Source organism: Cnephaeus nilssonii (assembly GCF_951640355.1).
Source record: "Cnephaeus nilssonii genome assembly, chromosome: 3".
Lineage (NCBI taxonomy): Eukaryota > Metazoa > Chordata > Mammalia > Chiroptera > Vespertilionidae > Cnephaeus > Cnephaeus nilssonii.
Window position 1 is genome coordinate 8,098,038 of NC_137074.1, and position 25,980 is coordinate 8,124,017.

General features: G+C 44.7%; 1 protein-coding gene across 1 annotated transcript in view; it reads left to right on the forward strand.

Annotated features, from left to right (window-relative positions):
* The first annotated feature begins 7,551 nt into the window (after nucleotides 1–7,551).
* The window catches only part of TRAPPC10 (trafficking protein particle complex subunit 10), a 73,888-nt gene continuing 55,459 nt past the window's right edge, over nucleotides 7,552–25,980 (forward strand). The window contains exon 1 of the mRNA XM_079767100.1: nucleotides 7,552–7,788. Within this exon, the coding sequence (XP_079623226.1) occupies nucleotides 7,722–7,788 (67 nt within the window). The 5' untranslated portion in view covers nucleotides 7,552–7,721. The remainder of the gene's footprint in view (nucleotides 7,789–25,980) is intronic.

Genomic DNA, 25,980 nt, shown 5'->3' on the forward strand with positions numbered 1-25,980 from the left:
TGAGAAAATTGAGACTTAGGAGAAGCAAGGAGTAATTTAGAATCCATGCACCCTGCTCAGATCCGCTGCCTAACCACAGCCTGAGCCCTTTTTGCAGACAACCGCCTCCTTCAGATCAGGGACGAATGTGGACTGGTGGTGGAATGCAGAGGGTCAAGGTCACCTCCAGCCCAGGACAGTCACGGCCAGCATTTTGATGCATCCCTTCCAAACTCTTTAAAAGTTTTTTTCTTTTATGTGGTTTGATCATATCTATCACACCTTCACTTTAAGGCTTTTATTTTAGCTTTTTAAAAAATATATATTTTTTATTGATTTCAGAGAGGAAGGGAGAAGATACATCAATGATGAGAGAATCATTAATCGGCTGCCTCCTGCACGCCCCCTACTGGAGATCAAGCCCACAACCCACGCATGTGCCCTTGACGGGAATCAAGCCCGGGACCCTTCAGTCCGCAGGCCCACACTCTAATCGGCTAGGCTAGGGCAGTGGTCGGCAAACTCATTAGTTAACAGAGCCAAATATCAACAGTACAACGATTGAAATTTCTTTTGAGAGCCAAATTTTTTAAACTTAAACTTCTTCTAACGCCACTTCTTCAAAATAGACTCGCCCAGGCCGTGGTATTTTGTGGAAGAGCCACACTCAAGGGGCCAAAGAGCCGCATGTGGCTCTCGAGCCACAGTTTGCTGACCACGGGGCTAGGGCATATTTTAGCTTTTTAAAAGTCCTCATTTATTCCTTTTAAAATGCTCAAGAGACCTTTTTTTAATTCCCCCCCCCCCAAGTACAAAGGCCTAAAGATATCCAGGATTCAGATAAGATTTCAGGCAGGTGCTGACTGTTGGTTTCTCCGTTGCTAAAGCCTAAATGTCAACCTGTTCAATCCCAGGCTGCCGAGATTCCTCTGGCGGGGAGTGGGATTCCTCTGACGCCTGGCAAACCTCCACACAGGTGGCCACTCCAGTAACGACAGAAAGACCACGGCAGCAGCCGTCAGTGTCGCCGCCAGGCAGAAAGCTTTCTAATCCAGGGATCGACTTTTCTCAGCGAATGTTATAGGCGTTCCTCAGACTATCTGAAACCTTTTCCAAACACCGTTTTGATGATGCCATAACAGTTTATCAATGCCAATGGCATACTTTAGGTAACACAGTTATTGATATTTCTTTCAGGTTGTGTCCCATTTTTTAGCTGATGCTGCAAACGATGCTGCCACATGTTTTTATCCGAGGTTTTGGGAGAGACTTTCCTTAAAGAGCTCAGAAGTCCAGGCGCTGGGTCAAAGGACGAAAGGGTGTCGCTGCCTAATTAAAAGGTGGCTTGGGCCTGGCCGAGTAGCTCAGTTTGTTAGAGCATCGACCCAAGAGGCCAAGGTTGCAGGTTCGCTCTCCAGTCAGGGCACATAAGAATCAACCAATGAATGCATAAATAAGTGGAACAACAAATCAAATTGATGTCTCTCTCTCTCTCTTCCTCTAAAAATCAATTTTAAAAAAAGGAAAAAGAAAAAAAAAAGGTGGCACTTCAGAGCAGAGGTGCCCTCTGCCTGCTGGTCTGCCTGGGTTACCACACCCGCCCCTCCCTCAGCTCATTTCTGGTCTCTTTTATTCTCCCACATTTTTGTTAATTGTTGGAAAAAAAATCGATATGGCATTTCATTAATTATTCATGAGTCAGATTAATTAGTAATTACATAACTTTTATTTTGAGATGACGTAGGTAGGTTCCCATGCAGTGGTAACCCCCCAGGGGTGCGTCTTGCACAACTCTGGGTCAGCACCACATCCAGGACGTGGACACCGACACGGCCCAGTACAGAGCATCCCATCCCACAGGATTGCTTTTTTCTCACCACCCCCAGTCAAGTCTCCGTCCACCCCCCTTATCCCCCTTTCCCTCTGGTAGTCACCATGCTCTTGTCCTGTCGTCTATGTCTCTAAGTTGTATTTTGTTTTGTTTTATTTTATTGCTTAATTCCTTCACCGTTTTCACCTAACCCTCCCCAACGCCCCTCCCCTCTGACAGCTGTCAGTCTGTTCTCTGTATCTGTGGGTCTGCTTCTATTTTGTTTGTTAGCTTATTTTATTCAGTAGAATCCACATGCAAGTGAAGGCATATGGTGCTTGCCTTCCTCTGACTGGCTTCTTTCACTTAGCACAAGGCTCTCCAGACCCATCCATGCTGTTGCAAAGCCACAGAGGTGCTTCACGTTGCCCTGTTACAGCCACATCCATTACCCACCTTACCCTACACTCCCTCCTAACCCTTGGCAACCACTAATCTGTCCTCCATTTCTATAAGTTGTCACTTCAAGAATGTTCTATAAACGAAATCACAGGTTATGTGACTGGGGTTGGGCGTTTTACATGCAGCATCCTTCTATCAAGATTCATCCAGGTTGCTGTGGGCCTGAACAGGTCAGTCGTTTTTATTGCTGCATAGTGTTCCATGGTGCGGGTGGACCAGTTTGTCAAACCAGTCACCCGTCAAAGACCATCTGGGCTGCTTCTAGGCTTTGGCCACTGTGAATACACCTGCTGGGAATGTTTGCTGGCTCAGTGGAGAGGGCCTGAGCAGTGGGACAGAGGCAATCCTGGGGTGCCTCCGTTTAGACCAAGCATACGCAGCATTCCAATACATAATTGAACAGGCTTTTTGCGTCTGGACACAATGTAATGGGCTACCAGGAAAGGCCATTTGGGCTCAAGTTCCAGCAACCTTTAAAAAAAACCAAAACGCTATCTCAGAACAAAAGGATCTGAAAAAGGAATAGACATCGATTAACAGTAATACCACCATTTTCACCGTGATTAAAAGGAATTGCTAAGCCAGTGTTTGTGCTGAATTCAAGCATTTGCTAAATTCCCATGTGAACAAAGACTCTCTGATGGTTCTGCCGGAGAGAAAATTGCCTACGAGCCTAAGTGTTGCCCAAAACAGAGTTGGAGAGCCCGGCCCTCCCCCTCCCCCCAGCCCCCATCCCTCCGGAAAGAAAAAGCTTCCACCCAGAGCGGGCCAGTGGGGCCAGGGCAGTGTCCGTGTCCTCATGAAGGAGAGTTGTGAGTGACTCTTTTCTCAGTCTCCGGACGACGTCTGGGTGAGAACAGACGAATGACATCGAGACCTGGGCTTGGACTTTACATTTGGTGTTGTCAGGTTTAAAAAAAAAAATTATTTTAGCTGTTTGAGTAGATGTGAAGTGAGATGTCAGTCACTGTCACTTTAATTTGCATTTCCTTGGTATCTTCTGGTCACTGGACCTCTTTTGATGTGATGATTGGCCATTGTATGGTCCCCTCTGATTTTTATTCATCCGTTGTTCCTTTCCTGACTGCTTTTGGACTAATAAAATGTTCTGGGTTTTTTTTTTTCTTTCATTTTAATATATATTTTTTATTGTTGATAGTATTGCAGATATCTCCCATAATCAAATGTTTTATATTCTTCCGTTTTGCTTCTTCTACTGGCTTCTTAGCCAAACCCTTATGTTATTTTATTTTTATTTATTTTGTGGTTTTGCTCTAGGGCTGGATATCCTTATATCAAATTCTATTTTGAGTCACTATTGTATTACTTCAGTCTTCTCTCTGTATACAGGAGACTTCTCATCGCCCACTTCTCGCTTCACACCCTGAAGTTCCCATCCCCCAAGTATACCAGCTCCCCAATGCCTCTGTCCACCCCATCCTTTGTGCTATCGTTATGCCTTTTACATATATTTTTTAAAACCATCACACAAAGTAATTAGGTATGTTTCCTCCTTGAGGAAATTGTGGGGAGAAAGAGCATCGCCACTGTTACCCCCTTGCTGACTGCTCCCCCGGCTGTCCTTTCCCTCCTATTTGTCCAAGTTTCACCTGGTCCCGTGTCCTTTCGCCCTGAAGGACATCTTCAGCATTTACTGTAGGACCTGCGTGCTGGACACAGATTCTCTCGACTTCATCTGAAAACATCTTTATCTGCCCTCATCTTTTAGAGTATTTTTGTTGGACACAGGGTTTAGGGCTAAGTTTTTTAAATTCAGCACTTTACTGGTTTATACCATTGTTTTCCAGTTGAGATTGTGTCTGATGAGAAGGCAATGAAAATTCTCGTCATTGTTCCCCTGAAGGTAACGTGTCTTTATTTGCTGGCTGCTTTCAAGACTTTCTCTTTATGGTTTTCAACAGTCTGGCTGTGATATGCCTGCACGTGTTTTTCTTAGTATGTGTCCTGAGGTTTTGCAGAGTTTTTTTGATCTATAAATCAATCTTTTCCATCAAATTTGTGGACCCTGGCCATAATGTTTTCAAATAAAATGTCTGCCTATTCTCTAAGGCTCTGTTGATTTTTTCTTCCATCTTTTTTCTCTTCTTCAGATTGAAAAATTTGTATTGATCTGTCTTTAAGATCACTGACTCTTCCAATCTGCTGTTAAGCCAATGCAGTAAAATTTTCATTTCAATTGTACTTTTCAGTTCTAGAACTTCATTCTTTTTTGTTGTTGTTGTTAATCCTCGTCCGAGGATATTTTTCTATTGATTTTGAGAGAGTGGAAAGGAGGTAGGGAGGGGGAGAGAGAGAGAGAGAGAGAGAGAGAGAGAGAGAGAGAGAGAGAGAAACATCAATGTGAGACACATCGATTGTTTGCCTCCCATATATGGTGGATGGAATCGACAACCCAGGCCCTTGACCAGGAATTGAACCCGCGAACCTTCGGTGTGCAGGCTGGTGCTCTAACCACTGAGCCCACCGGCCAGGGCTAGACTGCCCGTTCTTTTTTATACTTGCTATTACTCTGCAGTCTTTAATGATTAAGACCATATTTTCATTTAATTCTTTGAACACAATTATTATAGTTGCTGTGTAGTCTTTATCTGTAAATATAACATCTGGGCTATACAGGGGTTGCTTTCTATTGACTACTTTCTTTTCCTGACTATGGTTTACACTTTGTGGTTTGGCATGTCTAGTACATTTTTTGTGTGTATACTGGACATTGGTCAGTTATAAGTTGTAGAGACTCTGGACCATCTTCCACAGAAGAGTTCTGACATTTGTGGTAGCTGGCAGGTCAATTACTGTCTTTATCACCTTGACCTTTTAAAAGTTTGGTTTTATTCTTGTTAGGCTGGATCTGAGAAATGTCCACGGTAAGGGTTTTGCAGGAGTCAATGTTCAAATCTCTCTTGCAGATCTTGTCAAGCTTTGCTTTACACTTTGTTATGGTAGGTCTAGTGTAGGCCTTATTTAGAGCAGGGGTTAGAGATGGCTCACAGGCCACATCTTGGCCACGACCTGTTTTGGTATGGCCGTTGAGCTAAGAATAGTTTATATATACATAATCTTTCTTAAAAAAAATTTTTTTTAAATTGATTTTAGAGAGGGAGAGGGAGAGAAACATCGATCCACTGCCTCCTGCACGCCTCCTACTGGGGATTAAACTAGAAACCCGGGTATGTTCCCTAACTGGGAATTGAACCAGCAACCTCTCAGTACATGGGACAATACTCAACCAACTGAGCCACACTGGTCAGGGATAGTTTTTATATTTTCAGATAACTGTTTTTTAAAATCCCAAGGAAAAGTTTGAGACAGAAACTCTATATGGCCCTAAAGCCTGAAATACTTATCTGGGCCTTCACAGATAAAGTAGGCTGACCCCTGGGGATGTGGTCCTCAAGCTAGTGTCCCAGCTGAACTGAATGTTAATGAGGTATCAATGAGGCCTTTTCTGTAGCTCTGCTTGGCCTCTATTTTTGTGTCATTCTCAATGTTGTAACAGCCTCTTCCTGGAATCTCATCCTACACATGCTGAACCCAGCAGAAGCCAAGGACTTACAGCCCCCCCCCCCCCCTCAGCCCCCCTAGACTCTGGCTCTCCACCCGCCTAGCTCCTTCCTAGTGCTCTGCCTGCCTCAGGGGTGCCAGCCACCCCAGCACTGATTTTCGCCTCCTCACTACAATGCACCATGCTACACTACCAACAAGTAGCAGCTGTGTTCACACTCAAACTATTTCACATGCACATTTACTTTATTTCCTTTGCAAAAGTTACTCTAGCCCTGGCTGGTTTGGCTCAGTGGATAGAGTGCCGGCCTGCAGACGGAAGGGTCCCAGGTTCCATTCCGGTCAAGGGCACATGCCCGGGTTGTGGGCTCAATCCCCAGTAGGGGGTGTGCAGGAGGCAACCGATCAAGGATTCTCTCTCATCATTGATGTTTCTATCTCTCTCTCCCTCTCCCTTCCCCTCTGAAATCAATAAAAATATTTCTAAAAATCAGATTAAAACAAGATTCTGTTAAAAAAAAAAAAGTTACTTTAAATGTACTTTCCTTACACAAGAAACTTATATGCAGTTAGAAGTAAGGATTCATTTTGTGGCGTTCCCAAAATGTGTACCACTGCCTATTCCATGGAAGGTCCCGTGCACCTGGGTGGGGGGTGGGGGGCAGTTAGAGACAAAGTAAAAGGCACAGTCCCTAAATTCAAAAGTGTTCCGGTCAGGGACACAGGAAACGAGTGCTAACAGGAGAGGAGTCAACATGCTGTGGGAATTCAGAGAGAGAGAGGCGGTTCATTCCAACCATCTGGAAGGACCTGTGGCAAAGGTGGCCTGGGAGGTGAGTGTGGAGGCAGCATTGGGGTGCTGTGCTGTAGGGTCTTTGGTTATAGCGAGAAGGCAGTAACCTTGTTCTACTTTAGGGCAATATTACTTCCTAACACCCGAGTAACGAGAAAGCACAAGACAGGGTTTTGCAAGGGCTAACTGCCGCTCAGCCCAGCGGTGGGAATTAATCCGGTGTCCTAACTGGTTCCGCCGGAGGCCTCCAGCGTTGGGTAAAGGAACAAGGCTAGGTGATGGCAGCAGGCCCGCACAGGAGAGATTACCTGTGTCCACATGCCACTGTCACCTAGGGTCACCCCTGACCTCCTGCTGTCAGTGACTCAGGGCCATGCCTGTGTCCACATGCCACTGTCACCTAGGGTCACCCCTGACCTCATGCTGTCAGTGACTCCAGGGCCATGCCTGTGTCCACATGCCGTTTTCAGTGACCCCCACACCCTCAGGGTCATCCCGAGTCCACAGTGACTCCCGGGTCGTGTCTGTGTCCAGAAGTTGTCAGTGACCCGCCCCCCACCCGTGGCTGCCACCCCCACCTGGGGAATCTGTGTGGTGGGGCTGGGGCCGCCCGGGTCACCAGGTGCGATGGAGGGACGGGGCGATGGAGGGGCCCTCTCGGCCACGTGCACCCACCCTGGACGTCGTGCACTCCGCGAGGAACCATGTCCTGGGAGCCCCGCAGCGTCCCCTCCGCTCCGGGAGGCTAGGTCCCTGGTCCGCCCAAGGGAGACGCCGGTCTCAGGGGCGGCTCCCAGCCCCGCAGCCGCTAAAGCTCCGCTCCGATGTGGGCAGCTGCCTCCGGCTCTCAGCCGCCGCCCGCTTTCCCTCTCCGCACTCCGCGCCGCCGGGCTGCCTTTCGGTCGGAGGGCAGCGCCAGCCCAGACGGGGAGCCCTCCCCTTTAAGACGCGCGTCCCGGAAGTGGTCCCGCGGCAGCGCCGGTACCGGAAGTGGATGCGCCGGCAGCTGCGGGCGGCCGGCCGGGAATCCTCCTCCCGCTGCCGGGCAGGCGTCGCTGTCGCGGCCGGCGGCGCCGCTCAGGCACGGGCTGGCCGGGTACGGCCTCGGGGCTGCCCATGGGGCGCGGGGGGCCGGGTCGGTGACGCCGGACGCCCATGGACGCCCCTGAGGAGCCGCTGCCGCCGGTGATCTACACCATGGAGAACAAGCCCATCGTCACCTGTGAGTGCCCGTCGGCACGGGAGGGGGCGGCGGCCGTTGCAGGCTGCCCGGCCCAGGCTCGCCAGCCCCTCGGTCCCCTCGCACCCCGCCGGGCCGCTCCCTGGATGGAGGTGTGACCGGGGCGGCGGTGGCTGGCCTCCGTCCCGCGAGCGACCTCTGACCCCGTGGAAGACGCCGTCCCGGGCCGTTTCGTGCAGTTTGACAGCGCCCGGCGCCGGCGCGTTTCCCAAGCTCGGCCGTTCGGCCTGCGACCGCAGGGTCCGTCCTCCCGGCCGGGGGTCGTGTTGTCCTCCGGGTCACACCACTCCCCGACTCCGGGGAGGGCCCTCGTTGCTCGCAGACGGGAGCACGGAAGAAGTTTGCGTGCGTTTATCGTGTTTGTACTTGAGTAAAGTGTTAAATGGAGGGCGCAGGTAGTCTGTCTTGCACGGGCGCGACCGTTCGGGACCAAACCGGGACGGCGGGCCAGGGCTGCGCCGTGCGCACCTGCTATTTGAGTTTATGCCCCCAGCTGGTAGGCTCTCGCCTGCCCGGATGCTGTTGCCGGGGAGAAACCCATTTCACAGATGAGATCGTAGAGGTTAGCGAGGCCCCACTTGCGAATCCACACTCCGGACAACTAGACCTGCGGCCCCCCCGCCCCCCATTTTTGCCACATTTATGCATACCCAGAGGAATTGTTTTTCTGTTACAGAAATCCCTCCTAATATTTACAGCCATAACTTTAGAATTAAATACTTAAAAAATAACTAATGAGAAGGGTTGAAATGTTGGCTGGCATTTCGAGACGTGCAGAGAGGTATTCCGAACTGTCAGTTTTGACTTTTGACAGTATTTTGTGTCTTCAATTAATTTTTCAGATGGTCTTCCGTGCTCTGAAAGGAAGCACTTCTACAGCAACATCTGGGTGGCCAGGCCATAGAAGACTGTGTGTGCACTTCTCTTTCTCTTTCCTCCGCTTTTTATTTTTTCCCCTTTTTTCTGATTAATGGACACACTCCTTGTATGCTCCCTCTTGTCAGATCCCCGAGAAATTGTACATTTAAAGTTTGCTACTTCATCTTTAGTTGGTAAACTTGCTTAGGGAAATGAACAGTTTCATCTCAATTTGGAGACTTGAATGGTTCAGCAGTAGCTCCCCCCCCCCCCCCAAGTCAGAGAGGACAGGTGTGTGGGGTTGATCTGGAGGCCCTGCAGTTCCCAGGTGCTTTCTGATATCAGGGCACGGGAGCCAGTGCCATGCTCAGTGCAGTCTTAACGGGAGGTTTCCTGAAGCTTCTCCCCAGGTGGTGTGCACATTGTGCATGCTGCATAAATGCTGCTGGTAGGGGCACCCACATATCTGATCACATCTCCTACCCCTTAGCTTACTTTTTAATAGCAGTGTTTCTATAGCTGTGTGTCTATACATTTCTGAGAAGTTCTTAAAGCTCTGTTGGATTCAACGTGAGCAGTAGTCTGTGTTTGAGATCCTGTTACTGTGTAGTTTCTTATGCAGGACAGCTGAGGCACAATTTCCTTTCCTGCAGATTTGTTACCTTGGTGGAGGTTTTCCCCTGAGTAATGCTATGTGCACTGACGGTATCTGACTTAAAAGGCACCTCAGAAAAGAAAGCGGCGTCAGTAAACTTTCAGAGAAAGTTAGCTTGGAAGGTGAGAAAGATCCCTTTAGAAGGTAAAGATTTTTTAACTTTTTGAAAGGCTGCCTTCACAGTTCAGCCTTGAAATGACATTTTTGGTGTCTCTGGGCTGAGCTTTGGTGCCACTTGTCCTGGTTTAACTTCATACTTCACCTTGTTCCATTCTTTCAGCTGCACATGCTTGGAGGGAGGAGCTAGTCTAAAGCAGTGCGAAAATCGCTTTAAAAAATCCATCCAGAGGCTTCACAGTTTCTGCTATTATGTACATAGTTGTCTTAGTATGCAACTTTTTTGTTTTCAAGAGTCCATTTACATCTTCTTGAATACTTACCTAGCCATCGTGCCCTTAGGAGGCCTGTGTTTGTTCATTTTCAAGTGAAAGTAGAGTTTATGCTTGATTCAGTTTTTTTCTTCTTCATAGAATTTAGAACATCTTAAGTGAAAATGAATTGTGCGTAGATCTTTCTGAGAAGAATGTAGAATATAACTGGTTCAGGTAAATTTAGAAACTGTTTATATGTGGCCATGAGAAGAATGGAAAGTCCCCAGAGATTAGGGGGCATTCATTGTTACTTGAAAACCTTGCTGAATTAGTATTCTGAAGCTACCTAAAAGTTTTAATGGCCGTCGTCCATAGTTAAAAGTGTTTGCACCTGCCGCCTACCTGCCTTTGGAGCAGTGACATCTGGCAGGGATGCTAGGTGAACAGTAGTGGTACTAATAACGTGAGGACATTGGGTGATGAATTACCTAATCATAGCAATTTGAATACCTGTAGTGTGATTTATTAATCATGAAAAATACACAGTGAAACTGAAACACATCCAGCAGATCCATTTCATCCGAATTTGTTTTAGCTTAGATTTCCCCCCCTCTCCCCCATCACTGGGTCAATTCCTTGGTTTAGAATAAAGACTTAGTTAGGTTTCTGATCCAAGGGTATGTTAGGAAAGGTAAGTTCCTTTTCCAGCTGTCTTGTTCATGGACAGTTATTGGGATTCCCCTGAGATGTGTGACTTTTCTTTGCTGAGTGTCAGCATTATACCTAGAATGGCACATACTATCCAAATGGGATGTATAAAATCTGAAAAATAACACTCTGTCCAAAGGCTCTGTTCTTGCCAGTCACATCTTATATTGCCTATTTCATTTGTCTGAATCTCTGTATTTGGGGTTCCAGATTTGATATTACAAGTTTTGAAAGGGAGAAAAAGGCAAAAATGAGCAAATCTGTAACATTTTGTATCTGGTTGGAATCTGTGTTTTTTCCCCTGTAAGGTAAAGTATTAAAATTTGCACATCACAGTTTTCCGCCAAGCCTGAAAATACAGTGCTTGTAATTTAACTACTACCTCAGTTTCATTACCAGAAAAGTACCTTTTAATGTCTTTTTTTAAAAATTAATACACATAAATGCAAGTCTTGGTCCATATTGGATTCTTAAGCCAATAACAAATCAGCAATGAGAAGTGGGAGCAGCAGTTCTTAGGAAAGCTCAGCTGTTCCCTGGAGTATATTTGGAGGGCAGGGGCTGCAGGCACTACCAGATGTGCTCACCTTGCTTTGTTTGCCAGTTCTACCTGTGACTGGTTAAAATCAGGTCTTACACGTGTGACTTAGAGAGCGTTCCATAATCTCATCCTCATCTGTGAACTAGGGATAGTGATAGCACCAACCTGATAGGGGGGAATGGGGTTAGAAGAATGAATACTGTGAAGCACTCAGGAGAGTGATCGCTGTGCAAAAAGTTAGCTACTGAGGAGAGATTCCTAAACTTTCTCTGTTCACAATGGCTTTAGTGTCTCAGATTTTTTTCCTGGCACTTAGGTAAAAAAGAATACTTAGTAATTTCATTTATTAAGTAGTTAGGTCCAAATAATTTTATTAAGTATTATATCCTAATGGCTATTTGAAAAAAAATACATACCAGTTGGGGAAAGAAGTTTATTTCATCCTTAGATAACCACAGCAACGTACGTACTAGTGGGATGGTTGCACCTCTCGGGCACTGCAGGACTTCTCTAAGCTGGGAGTCAGATTGGACACTGCTACCTTCTGTGATTTTTTTTGGTGGTACTTTTATCACAGCACCACCCTGTTTTGTGATGACATCATTGAAAGGAATGTGCTATGATCTCATATTGAAACAATACCTGAAGTAGGGTATAGCTGCATCCCTAGCATTGCTGCTTCCTCATAATTTCAACTGTCTCCTGGGGCCTCTGAGGGCTTGCTGGTACCCTGAGGCACCTCACCTGGGTACACAGTTTGGGAACTCATGTTATTAGTACACTAGAGGCCCGGTGCACAAAATTTGTGCACTCGGTGGCGGGGGGAGGGGGCGGCGTCCCTCAGCCCGGCCTGAGCCCTCTCGCAGTCCAGGAGGTCTTGGGTGATGTCTGACTGCCGGCTTAGGGAGCGGGCCTAAGCTGGCAGTAGGACATCCTTAGCAGCCACCGCTGCTGCACTCGCCAGCCACGAGCCCGGCTTCTGGCTGAGCGTCACTTCCCCTGTGGGAGCGCATTGACCACCAGGGGGCAGCTCCTGTGTTGAGCTTCTGCCCTATTGGTCAGTGCATGTCATAATGACCCGGCATTATACTGTTCGGTCTATTTGCATATTAGCCTTTTATTGTATAGGATACAAATATCCTGACTCTAGGGTGGATTAGTATGGATAAATTAGAAGTGAAAAGCTTCCTTTTCTACTTGAACTTCAATTCACATATCTGATTTACAAGATACGTTTCTGAAGAGTTTCTAGTAAAGTAAAATTTGGTTTATGCAAATGAAACTCAAAGGGTCTGATTTTTTAAAAGTGCTAATGAATCTAAAGTAATCAAGTATGGAAGACATAACACATAAGCTAGACTTTCCTAGAAGGAAACTGATATGATGATGTGGGCTACTCAGTGAGATAGGAAAGGCTGAGTTGGTAATTTTTTATTGGAAATGCAAGTGACTCACTGAATAATTTTTTTTGGTCTAAAAATGTTTTTTTGCCAGTTGACAGTGTCTTTTCATATGAATTGCACAATTTATTGTGTGTGGTCTCACAAGGGATCACTTGCAGATGTCCTGTTCCCTCTGCTCTCATCTGGTAACTTCAGGTCTAGATGACAGACCTGGGGTGTCGGAAAATACTGCATGGCTTTAAATACTCCCTTGGGGTGGAAGAACTTTTCCTCTACCCTTCTAGGTTTTTCCGGCTGGTCTAATAATCAATGGACATGAGACAGATTAACAAGAGAAAATAACCAAATGTAATTACATACTTAAGTATGGGAATCCCATGTACATGAGAGAGTCAGCTACTCCACATACAGGAGAGGTTCAGCGACAGACAGGGGAAATGAGGGACATATGACATTCTGAGCTAAGGATGAGGTAAGGCACCTGGGGCTACAGAGGGGAGGAGGGACATTGCAGGATGATAAGAGCAGATGTCCAGTAATTAGTAGTTGCCCTGCTCTATAGATAGGTAAAAAAAAATTATTTCTGGCAAACTCTTGTTATGGGCAAGGGCCGAAACCAGCTCTCTGACATCCCCCGAGGGATCCCGGATTGCGAAAGGGCGCAGGCCAGGCTGAGGGACCCCATTGGTGCACGAATCCATGCACTGGGCCTCTAGTTTAAAATAAGGGAGAGGTACAAGTTTCTCTTGTCTCAGTTGCCTTCACCTCAAAATAATCCACATGTTCTGAACCCCTTAAACTACAGACACCTCTTTCTGAATAGCTTCTGACTATAGTAGCCTCAGAGCCTCTGTAGCCTCTTCTATAGTAATCAAATCTTTCTTCAATAACTGCTCTTAATGTGAATTTTCAATGTATTCACAGTATTTTGGTTTTAGAGAATATTTGAATTTTAAATTAAAAATTAATGAGTTTGGAGTCATTCCTAACTCCTCTTTTTCTCTCACAGCTAACATTCAGACTATCAGCAAATATCATTTTATCTTTAACATTTATTTAGAATTTAGCCACTTTTCTCCATATTTACTGCTGCTCCCCCAAACCTATGCCACCTTCATCTTTCCCAGGATTATTCCAGTGGCCTCCCAGCTAACCTCCCTATTTCTATTTTAGCCCCTTGAAGCTAATTCTCTATGGGGTTAAGGGTGATCCCTCTAAAGGAGAAGTCACAGCATATAATTCCTCTGCTCAAACCCCTGCAGTGACATCCATAGGCTACTCCCTAATATACAGTGCCCCTCCCCCCCTTCGGGGCCCCCCAGCACTAGCTTCCTGGCTGCAGCCTGTACCCTCTGCGGCCTTCGGGGCTGTGTTCCAGCAGTGCCAGCATGGCTCCCCTGATCCTCAGTGGGTCCCTTCCTTCCTCTGGTGGCTGCTTAGGTGCCACCCCTTCACTCCACCTATCGTTTAGCATCCCTTTAACTTCATTCAGTTTTCTTGGCTCAGCACCCCTTGACATAAATATTGTTTTCTTTGTTCATTGTTTCTCTACCCCTAACCCAGGTGGCCTACAAACTGGAATATGAGATTCAGAATTGCAGGAACTTTATCTGTTTTGTTCATTGCTGTCTGCACCACCTAGAACAGTGCTGGCACATAGTAACTGCTCAGTAAATAAAAATGGTGCTATAAGTCACGTAATGCTTCTGTAAGTTAGAAGCTTTTGATGGCATACAATTATTTTCTGTAAATACAAGTTTTTGTCAAGATAAGACAGCTTTGTAGAAAATACTTGGAGAGTTTGAATTCTCATCCCCTAGACTTGTTTTTAGGTAAACTGCTATATGCTTAGTTTATTTGTTAATGGAAAATTCTCTGTTTAGTTTTGACTGAGGAAATACTTGTTAATCCAGTAAAAGAAATAAAGTTAACTTGTATGCGAGGGACTCTATTCTTTGAAATGGGCCCCTGAATTGTGTTCACATACACGGTCTTGACTACAAGTCAGTAGAAACTTTATAACCAAATTGAAACATTCTCCTCAGGTCACTGATTCAGCTTCTGAGGTGGAGATTTAGGTTGGGGGGCTATCAACCCTGGCATTTGGATGAAGCCTTGAAAGAGATACATCTGTAACTTTAAAAACTGAACTTGAAATCTTAAAAGAGTGCATCAGTAAAACAGGAATACAGTTTTTTATGGTAAAGAGTGGAATCCAGGAGTGGAATTGCTGGGTCAGAAGGTGAGAGCAGTTTAAATTTTGAAAACTGCTTCCTAATCACCCTGTGAAAAAGCAGTACTCCAAGTTATATTTACTACACTGGATCGGAGTTATTTAAAAAAAAATTTTTGCCAGTCTGATGGATGGGAAAACTACCATAGTTGTGTTTTTTTAAAAACAGGTTTATTGAGCTTTAATCCTTATACCGTAAAATTTATCCATTATAAGTGGACAGTTCTTTGACTGTTTATTTTTTTAGAGTTGTGCAGCCATCACCATAATTCAGTTTTAGAACATTTCTATCACCCCAGGAAATTCCGTTGTACTTTTTAGCAGTTAATCCCTGCTCCCACCCCTAGGCATAGGCATCCACCAATCTGTTTTCTGTCTCTATAAACATGTGTTTTCTAGGTATTTCATAGAAATGGAATCAGTCTTGGTGTTTGGCTTCTTTCACACTGGTTTTTGAGGTTCATCCATGTTGCGCCATTTATCATTTGTTTCCTTTTTATTGCTGAATAGTATTCCACTGTATGGATGAATCACATTTTATTTATCCTTTCACCAGTTGATGGACATTTTGTTTCTAGTTTTTGGCTTATATGAATATTTATATGTGTGGACTTGTGTTTTTATTTTTTTTGGACTTGTGTTTTTATTTTTCATGGAAAGATTCTTGGGAGCAGAATTGCTATTTTGTATGATAAGCTTATATCTAACTTTTTAAGAAACTGTCAAATTGTTTTCCAAAGTGGCTGTACTGCTTAACACTCCCACCAGCAATATGTGAGGGTCCCAGTTTATCCAGGTCCTTGCTGATACTTGTCTGTTTTTTTTATTATGGTCATCCTTGTGGGCATGAAGTGGTATCTGATTTTGGTTTTAATATGCATTTCCCTAATGATTAGTGATATTGAGCATCTTTGCTTGTTCTTATTCGCCATTTATATATCTTTAGTGAATTATTTATTCAAATTATTTGCCCATTTAAAAATTAGATTGTCATTCAGTTGTAAGAGTTCATTATATTTTCTGGATATATGGAGATGATTTGTGGATATTTTCTCAATGGTGTCTTTTGAGGCACAAATGTTTTTCATTTTGATGAAGTCTAGTTAATTCTTTTTGCTCTTATGGATTTTACTTTTAAAAAAGTACATATTTTATTGATTTTTTTACAGAGAGGAAGGGAGAAGGATAGAGAGTTAGAAACATCGATGAGAGAGAAACATCGATCAGCTGCCTCCTGCACACCTCCTGCTGGGGATGTGCCTGCAACCAAGGTACATGCCCTTGACCGGAATTGAACCTGGGACCTTTCAGTCCACAGGCCGACGCTCTATCCACTGAGCCAAACCAGTTAGGGCTGGATTGTACTTTTGATAGCGTATCTAAGAATTCTTTGTCCAGCCCAAGGTCATCGTACTTGTTTTGATGTGCCCATACCTGATGATTAGTGAGATTCTTTTTATGTGTTTATTGGTGATTGGACCTCTTCAGAATTACCTGTGTTTACTTTGACACTTAAGAGATATAGCAAAAAACATGTGTAGAAGATGAATTGAAATAGTACTAGGAAAAAATGTGCATTCCATTTTTATATTTTATACCATATGTATTAGTTTTTGCTGTAAAAATGATCAGAAACTGGGTGGCTTAAAAGAACAGAAATTCAATTTCTCACAGTTCTGGGCACCAGAAGTTGAAAATCAAGGGATCAGTAGGGCTGCACTCCTTCCCAGGTTTTTAGGTGAGAATCCTTCCTGACTCTTCAGCTTCCAGAAATCTTTGGCGGTCCTGGGCTTGTAGCTGCATTCCTCTGATCTCTGCCTCGTCTTCACAAGGCCTTCTCTCTCCCTGTGTTTTCTCTTCTGTCTTTTATCGGACATTTAGAGCCCATCCAGGTGATCTGGAGTGATTTCATTTGAGATCCTGAACTTAAGAACATCTACAAAGGCCCTTTTTCCAAAGTCCCATTCACAGGTTCTGGGTGTCAGGATGTGCACAAATTTTGGGGGACCCTGTTTATCCCTATACCACAGTATCTCCACTGGCAGCCAGGTGCATATTGGCCAGCACCCAGTGAGTGTCTTGCGTTTTTATATCACTTCTGTCTTGGAGGTGTGTCCTCACTCTCCTCCTGACTATGGTAATTTATTCCTTGGCATCTGGAAATTGGGCTCCAGAAGTTGACACAAGGTGGGATGATTTCTTAGAAAAAGATGAGCCCTTTTTGCAGTCTTCCCCCCCCCCCCCCCAAGGGAAATAAATGTCCTTATTTGGCTTCTTGGCCATTGTTACATGATGATTCCTTCCTCAGTATTGTTTTAGGTCCTTGTTAGTTACATTTTTCACAAAGTGAGGAGAGAATATAAAGAAACAGGTATGTATATCAGGACATTTTTCTTATTTTTGACAGATCTGTTTAGCATTTGAAGTCATTGCATTGATTTCAGAGCTGAAAGTTTAGGTAGTTACCTTGGAACTAACAACACTTGGGTAGTAATTTTTACAAAATCTGTAACTCACCATTTATGGGCACTTTTAATTCATCTGGATTCATTAGAAAGTTTCTAAGTTTCAAGCTGAACAATGGGAAGGGCTGTCAGAGGCCTTTTTGAAGGTGTGAAGACCTGAGGGCATCACTGTGCTTGACCAGGTCCCTCAGTGTTTGGTAATGTGACGAGGATCTGCATCAAGGTGACTGATTCCCCTCTACCATAACTTGACCAAGGAGTTGAGGAGTCAGGCACCCTCTGCCCATGTGGAAGGGGTGTTCTCCCTAAAATTAGCCCTGTGAGAAAGCATTTCCTATGGAGTTAAATAAAATAAAATTATCACTTCCTTTAGTTTAGCAATCTAAGAACTAAGTCAGCCACACTAGAAATTTTTAGTATAATCTAAAATTAAGTTTGTATTCTGAGAACATATTCTGATGCCCAACCCTGTCATCACTTCTGCTGTAGTATATCCTGTCCTTTGGGGGCCCTGGGTTGTCTGGTGTAAAATATGAAGGAGTGAGGCTAGACTCACCAGTCAACAAATATCCACTCAATATCTGTTACATGCCAGGCACTGTTGGAGATGCTTGGGTTACATTTGTGAACAAAGATATCAGCCCTCTTAGAGCTTACATTCTAGCAAGAGGAAATATACAACATACATAAACAGTAAATTATATACTACTAGAGGCCTGGTGCATGGATTCGTGCACTGGTGGCATCCCTCTCACAATCCGGGATGTCGGACTGCCAGTTTTGGCCCAATTCCCACAGGCCTGGCCCTTCGGGGGATGTAGTAGTGCACGAAGTGGTAGGTGGCAAGGAGCCTGAGCCCAGGCCAGGCGCCACTCCTGCTCATCCCGGCCCTGCTGGGCCTGCCCCGCCTCCACTCAGTAGCTCTGCTGCAGAGGCGGGAGAGGCTTGCGCTGCTGCAGGTGTGCTTGCCAGCCGTGAGCCCGGCATCTAGCACCCATCAGCTGAGCAGCGCTCCCGCTGTGGGAGCGCACTGACCACCAGGGGGCAGCTCCTGCATTGAGCATCTGCCCCCTTGTGGTCAGTGTGTGTCATAGCAACCAGTCGACTGGTTGTTCGGTCCTTCAGTCGCTTAGGCTTTTATATATATAGAAGATAATAGGTGATAAGTGCTATGGCAAAAAGAAGGAGTAAAGGGTAAGAGAAATGGGAGAATTGTATAATTTCAAACTTTTTATTATGGAAACTTGTAACTTTGTACAAAAGTAGACAGAATATTATAAAGAAACCCTACAGCCTGACCAGAGTGGCTCAATTGGTTGGAGAGTCATCCCAATACACCAAGGTTACAGGTTCGATCCCTCGTCAGGGCACATACCAAAATCAAACAATGAATGCATAAATGGGTGGAACAACAGATCAATGTTTCTCGCTCAAAATAATAAAGAAAAATTCATTAAAAGTTCATCCTAAAATAAACAAACAAAAACCATAACTACAAAACCTTGACAACACCTAAAAAATTCCTAATATCAAATATTCAGTGTTTACATTTATAGGGTGTCTTTTTTTAAACTCTTTGAATTAATTTGTATCAAAATAAAGTTTTTAGATAAGTGTTTCAGTTTCTCTTAAAATCTTGGTTTCCCTTCCATTTATTTTTTAAAATTTATCTTTATGGTTAAAAGTATTACAGATGTCCCCTCCCCCCCCCCCCCCCCCCCCATTGACCACCTCCATCTGGTTTCCCTTCAATTTCCCTTTCGTTCCTTGCAAATTGTTCAAGAGCCCAGGTTGTTAATCCTGTGGCAGTGTCCACCCATTGTCTGGACTTTGCCAACTGTGTCTTGTGTTGTCCTTGAGTACCATCCTTTGCCCTCTGTGTTTCCTGTAAAGTGGTTGTTGGAGCCAGAGGCCGCGTCAGATTCGGGTTGGATTATTTTTGGCAAGTCCATTTCACAGGTGGTGGTGTGTTCTTCCATCAGCCCGTGCATAATGTCTGGTGGTCTGTCTTTGTGATTTATTCTCATATCATTAATTTCCGCAGGGTTATAAAATGGTGATATTCTAATTTTACCATTTCTTTTTTATAAGCTGAAATATTTCTGTATAGGAGTATGTGTATATGCATATACACTATACATACATATGTTTCTATTATTGGTTTCCCAGTGGTATAGTGTGTACAGGAAAGGCAGACTGAGTGCTTGATCATTTCCTTTATGTACTGTTTTCAAAGTAAGCTGGTTCATTAGTTCCTTTAGTTATGATCAATTTGTGTGTGTGTGTGTGCGTGTTTAAGTATTATTAAGAACTTAAGCCCAGCTGGTGTGGCTTAGTTGTTGAGCATCAACCCATGAATCACCAGTTTGATTCCCAGTCAGGGCACATGCCCAGGTTGCAGGCTAGATCCCCAGTAGGGGACATGTGGAGGCAGTTGACCCATGGTTCTCTCTCATTGATGTTTCTCTCTCTCTGTACAGCTCCCGTCCTCTCTCTAAAATCAATAAAAACATATTTTTTTTTAAAAAAGAAAGTAACTTAAGAATTTAAACACTCTTGATTTGTTTCCACCCATTGCAGTTGTCATCCTTATTGATAAGCGAGTTGTTCCTGCTTCGGCTTCTGAGATGTACGAAGTTTTGTTAGTTTCTTTGCTATCTGGGGTAACAAGATGGTCCCAGACTCATTTTGTACATTTCTTGCCCTAGACCTGGAATCAGCCATTTCTCCAAGGAGCCCTGACTCCCTGTGGTGGGAGGTGGTATTTTGAGAGCCCGATCTGCATGCTTGGGCTTCTAACGTTGCTGCTGAGCCTTTTCAGGGGAATAGAGCTAGGAATTTAAAGTTAGAGCCCTAAATTCACACGGATCTTTTCAATGCAAATTCAGGACTTCAGAGTTTTAATGAACTGCTCTATCTTCTGTATTTTTTTTCTTGGGGATGACAGAGTTAGAGCGAGGTTCTCAAAGGAGCTACATCCCAGTGCTCTGAGGGCTTGCTAGAACCCCCAGGCTGCACCCGAGTTTCTGATTCAACAGGTCTGGGTGGGCCTGGGACTTTGCAAAAAAATTTTTTTAATATATTTTTACTAGTGGCCTGGTGCACGAAATTCGTTAACATTAAAAGGGGATTAATTAGAGGAAATAATTTAATATTGCTATTTGCCCTTTCTCTATAATAGAAGTGTCAGAGATGAAAGAAAATTAGTAAAATGTATATGAAAACCTTCCTCCTGTCAGAGTCTGGGGCGCACCACAGGACCCAGAGTCAAGTCCCCGCCCACCCACAGGCGTCTCAAAATCGCGTGAGACCCAGACCTGGCCAGACCCCTCCCCCCACCCATTGGGCTAGATCCAGACCCGGCCAGTCCCACCCTTGTCAAGCCCCGCCGGGCAGGGGACGTAACCTCAGGTCCCCTGGCCCAGTGCCAGGACGGGGTGTGTGGCCTGAGGTCCCCCAGACCAGACCGGGGCGGGGGGTGTGCCTTGAGGTCCCCTATCAAGCCCCGCCAGGTGGGGACATGGCCTGAAGTACCCCGACAAGCTCCGCCAGGTGTGGGGGGCACAGCCTCAGGTCCCCGGGCTTGGCACCGGGAGGGGGGCACAGCCTCAGGTCCCCCGTCAAGTCCTGCTGGGCGGGGGGCGCGGCCTGAGTTCCCCCGACCCAGCACTGGGGGTGTACTTTGAGGTCCCCTGTCAAGCCCCACTGGGTGGGGAACATGGCCTGAGGTCCCCTGTCAATCCCCGCCAGGCAGGGGGGCGCAGCCTCAGGTCCCCTGGCCTGGTGCCGGGGCTGGGGGTGCGGCCTGAGGTCCCCCGGCCTGGTGCCAGGGTGGGGGGCGCGGCCTGAAGTCCCCTGTCAAGCCCCACCTGGTGGGGTGCACGGCCTGAAGTCCCCCAGCCTGGCGCTGGGGCGGGGGGAGCAGCCTGAGGTCCCCTAGCCCAGCACAGGACGGGAAGTGCACCTTGAGGTCCCCTGTTAAGCCTTGCTGAGTGGAGGGCACGACCTGAGGTCCCCTGTCAAGCCCTGCTGGGTGGGGGACACGGCCTGAGGTCCCGTCAAGTCCCGCAGGGGCGGGGGAGGGCGTAGCCTCAGGTCCCTGCTGATTGCTTGTTAAGGCTCCTGATGGGAACTTGGCTTCAGCTGTGGGTGCAGCCATCTTTGTGACGGAGTGATGGTCAATTAGCATATTACCTATTTATTATATAGGAGGGTTGATTTCAGAGAGGAAGGGAGAGGGAGAGATAGAAACATCAATGATGATAGAGAATCATGGATCACCTGCCTTCTGCACGCCCCCTACTGAGGATCAATCTTGCAACCCAGGCATGTGCCTTGACCAGAAATCAAACCATGACTTCCTGATTCATAGATCAATGTTCAACCACTGAACCACATTGCTGGGCTTTTCTTTTTTTTTAAATGATCTCTTCATGAACTTACAAGTGCTATGATTCAGACTGCTACAATCATCTTTAAAAACATTTTTTAAAACAAACTGTTAAAGACTGATTCTTCAGTATTCTTATATTTATATGCATTTATCCAATCTCTTTGTTTAGACTCTCCGATTTTAAGTCTAGTCTGGTCTTTGAGTATTAGAGGTGACTGTTGTCCCCTGGTTACAAGTATTTGCCCAGACCTCTTTAACACTTGGCATGTGTGCTAATTATCTTTACTGATGAAAAAGAAAGACTTTAGGATTTTATATCTTGTAGTAGTCTCTCTATATCTGTTGTTGTCCCTTTTCTACAGATTCCCAGAGTATAAAACTTGATTAACACTAATATACTTTGTACCCCCCCCCCCCTTTGATTACACTTACCAGGGAAAGTAACTTATCTAGACTTGGTACTGGGGAAATGGGAAAAGCAAAGTGGGAGAGAGCGCGTGTGTATGTCCTCGTGGGTATGTTCACAGTAAGGATCAGGAGGAGGGCTATGGCATAAGCATACCGTGAAAGCGAGGGATGAAATGGCAGTATGTGCTGAGCTGTGATTTAAAATCACCCACATCCTGGAATCCTCTGCTCATTAAGTATCAATGGACTGTTAAGGATTAAAATATGATTTTTTAAAAATCCTCACCTGAGGATATGTTTTTATTGATTTTTAGAGAGAGAGAGAAACATCAATTTGTTGCCTCCCGATGTGCCCAAGTTCTAGGGATTGATCATGCAACCTAGGTATGTGCCCTGACTGGGAATCGAACCTGTAACGCTTTGATATATGGAACATTGCTCCAACCAATTGAGCCACCTGGCCAGGGTCAAAATATGAATTTAAAAATTGTTTAATATTAAATAAGTTTGTGACTTTGCAGTTCTAGTGGACATAAAGTAAAAGGTTTTGTGCATCAAATGATTGACGGTAACAGTTCTGTTACCCTTTAGGTTGACGAACGGTAAAACAGATGACGTATGACTCTGACGACAGCTTCTAATTAACCCGTCCACATTGCTGGTTAGCAGTAGCAGCAGCATCATTATCGTTGGGTTTATCTGGGCCTGTTACTAGGCTTTGGTTAGCTTATCATTTTAGTGATAGCATCTTGGGTCTAAAAAGACCACCTAGCCTATAGGATTCTATTTTTAGTTATAATCAACTTCTTCAAAGTCTAGAGTTTCTTTAAAAATGGCCATTTTCTTATTGACTTATTGTTGATGATCTAGTATCTAAATGATACGTCTATATCTGTAGTGACTTATGTTTTGTAAATTAGACCTGTTAGTGTCTTTTTAATGTCGATATAAGTTGCTAATTACTTTCTCTATAATTTAGACCCTAAGTCCTTCTGTTTCAAAGATTTTAAGAAAATGTTAAGCAGAGTTTGTTGAGATATGATTCATTTATACTCAAATCACTGAAATCATCTTTTTTAATTCTTTCCTCCATGTTTAACTAGCTATCTGCTCTTAAGACATAAAAATTTTAAATTACACGATTAATACATGGATTTATGCTTGTAAAAATCTCAGAGTGTGCAGAAATAATTCAGGAAATAGTGAAGGTCTGTCATCTGACTGCATGTAACAGAAAATCCAGTTACAGCTGGCATAAATAATAAGAAAATAGATTCATATAATCAGAAACTTAGGGCTCAAGCAGGCAGACAGCTTTGGGGGTGGGGTAGGTTGGGAAGGGTGGAGGGATTGAGCAAAAAAAGAAAAAAAAGAAATCTTAGTTGTTTTTAATAGGCCTCTTGAGTCAGAAAAATGAACATAGCAAGTTTCTGAACAGGGTTCTCTGAGCACGGGCACATCTATCTTAAGCCTCATTTTTGCTTTTAGTAGCTGTTTTCTAATAGCTTAATCCTTGGTTTGTCTCTGTCCATGGGATTAAAATGAAAACTCAGCCTGGAAGTTGTTGCTCTTACAATTCAGCCCTCAAAGCTCTAATGACTTTCTACTTAGTGGTTGGGCTACTTTGGGAAGCTACAAAGTATATACTGTTAATTTAATTACCTGTCACATAAACTGAGATTTGATTCTTTGAGGGTTTTACACATAAGCCCTTTCCTATCTTTCTGTTTCATTCTCTGGCTCTTTAGAGCCCATTTTCAAAGGCATCTCTAATTTTTATGATAATAAAGACCTAAGAGTATTATAATTAACTAGTAGCCCATTTGCAGGAAGAATCCTGCAAGCGGCCGCTGCGGCCTGCGTGCGCTGCCGCTGCCGCGGCCGCCGCGCCTGCACCCGCGCCCCGCTGCCGCCCGCCCCGCTCCACCCCGCTCCGCCCCGCCTGGGCTTTCCCTCTGGCAGCCACCTTGCTTTCCGCTTTTCCTCCCTCTTCCTTCTAAGTTGTCTTCAGTCTTCACTCTTCCCTCCCTCAGTGTATGCAAATTAACCACCATCTTTGTTGGGTAATTTGCATACTCGCCGTGATTGGCTGGTGGGCGTGTCTTGGGCGTAGCGAAGGTGCGGTTAATTTGCATATTTGTCTATTATTAGGTAGGATAGGATAATAACTGTGTATTTGGAGAAAGTCATGGTGGCTTTTCTCCATTCTTGTTCAATGTAGAGCGTCAGTGGTTTAGAAGAATTTGACTTTCAAATGTAAATTAGGGTACTGTGTTAGTTTGCCAGGGCTGTCATAACAAAATGCCACACACTGGGTGGCTTAAACAACAGACTTACTTTCTTACAGTTTTGGTGGCTGGAAGTCCATGCTCAGTGTGTCCACAGAGTAGGTTTCTTCAACCTCTTTCCTTAGCTTGTAGATGGCCACCTTCGTGCCGTGTCCTCACATGGTCTTTTCATTACCTTTTCCAAGACCGTAGTACAGTTTCAATATAAGAATGGGGAGCGGGGGGGCACACAGTTCACAACAGGCACTGAGGTCAAATGGACACATTTTAAGTTCCCAGTTGTTGTCAGATGACATCTTTGCCCTTGACAGATATGCTAATTAACCTATAGTATTTTAAAATGAAAATTTGGACACAAATTCAGTGTTTAGTCCATGATAGAATGTAAGAGAAATTGTTATTTTAGAGCCTCCATTTAGAAGATTTTATTGTAGAACGGATTTCCTGGGGGAAGTAGCTTACGGGAGGGGTGCAGGAAGCATTTCACTTTTTTACTCTGTGTGCAAGTGTTAATTGGGCATTTATGTGAGACTTTATAGAAAACCGAGTGAAAGAGGAGAAAGCTTTCATGTAGCTGCCCTAAGTTCTGTGTAGCAGAGTGATGATTTTTGTATGTTAACCTTGGAACCTTTTAAAGAGGCAACAGAAGTTGGCAATCTAAGATAGGAAATCTAACTGTAGATTTTCATACTTTAATGATTTTTAGGATGACTACCAAAGAAATGAACATGATGAAAAATGATAAGTTAAGACATAAAGATTGTTTTTAGTTTAACAAAAATGTACTAATAATACCCTTATGAGGTATTTACTCCAGGCCTTGTTCAGGGTTATTTATTGGTGTTGACTCATTTACTCCTCACCACAGCCCTTTTGGAGAGGAAGTCTTACTTTCCCATTTCACAGATGGCCCCCTGAGGCACAGGAGGGGTAAAGGGTCTCCCCAGGATGTTCAGCTAGCAGATGTGAAGCTGAGACGGGGATTCAGGTGTTCAGCGTCTGTGCCCTCACAGTGCCTCACCGCCTTCTGATCCTCACAACTCAGCTGCCCAGTGTCATTACTCTCAGCAGTGACTCGACATTGTCACATGGTTTGGGGAGGTTTCTTTTTCTTTCCTTTTTTTTTTTTTTTTTTTTTTAGGTTCATGATAGCAAAACAAGCAAATGTTTTAATGGCCCCCATCAATTCCTTTTCTTTAAGATCAATATTAAAGCAATTTGGAAAATGGTTTTGCTTAAAGTCAGAGGATCCTCTGAGTATACGAATTTGAGTAATCTATATTAAAAAAAGTACTTTTCTTTTCTAGCTTACGTATAACAGTGAGGTTATACTATCCTTTTATGAGAGCTAAGTGGGCTTTTTCCATTCTGTTAGAACTACTGTGAAAGAGCTGAGTGGAAAGCTGAGTGTGTGTGCAGTTAAAGTCAGGCCCACGGGTGTGTGTGTGTGTGTGTGTGTGTGTGTGTGTGTGTGTGTATGTGTGTGTTTCATGACCAGTGTCTGCCAGTCTAGCGGTGTGCTCTGAACGCCTCTCACACCTCCTCTTCCTTCTCTGTCGAGAGGGCTCCAGGTTTGGCCTTGCCTCCTAGGAGTTACTGTGGGGTCTAAGTGAGAGACTGCATGGTGGGTGTTTTGTATGGTTTTGCTCCCGATGCTATTTTGATGCAGACTGAATTTATTTTGATGATGAAGTTCATGTGCACATCATCTGGTTTACTTTGCTGCCTGGAATGTTCTGGCTGTTCTTTTGAAGTTGAAGAAAGCAGTGGCTGTAGGGCAGACTCAGGAGTGAAACTGGGTGGAATTGAGGGGCTCCATCTTTCCTGAGCTCTGTGGCTTTGGGCAAGTTA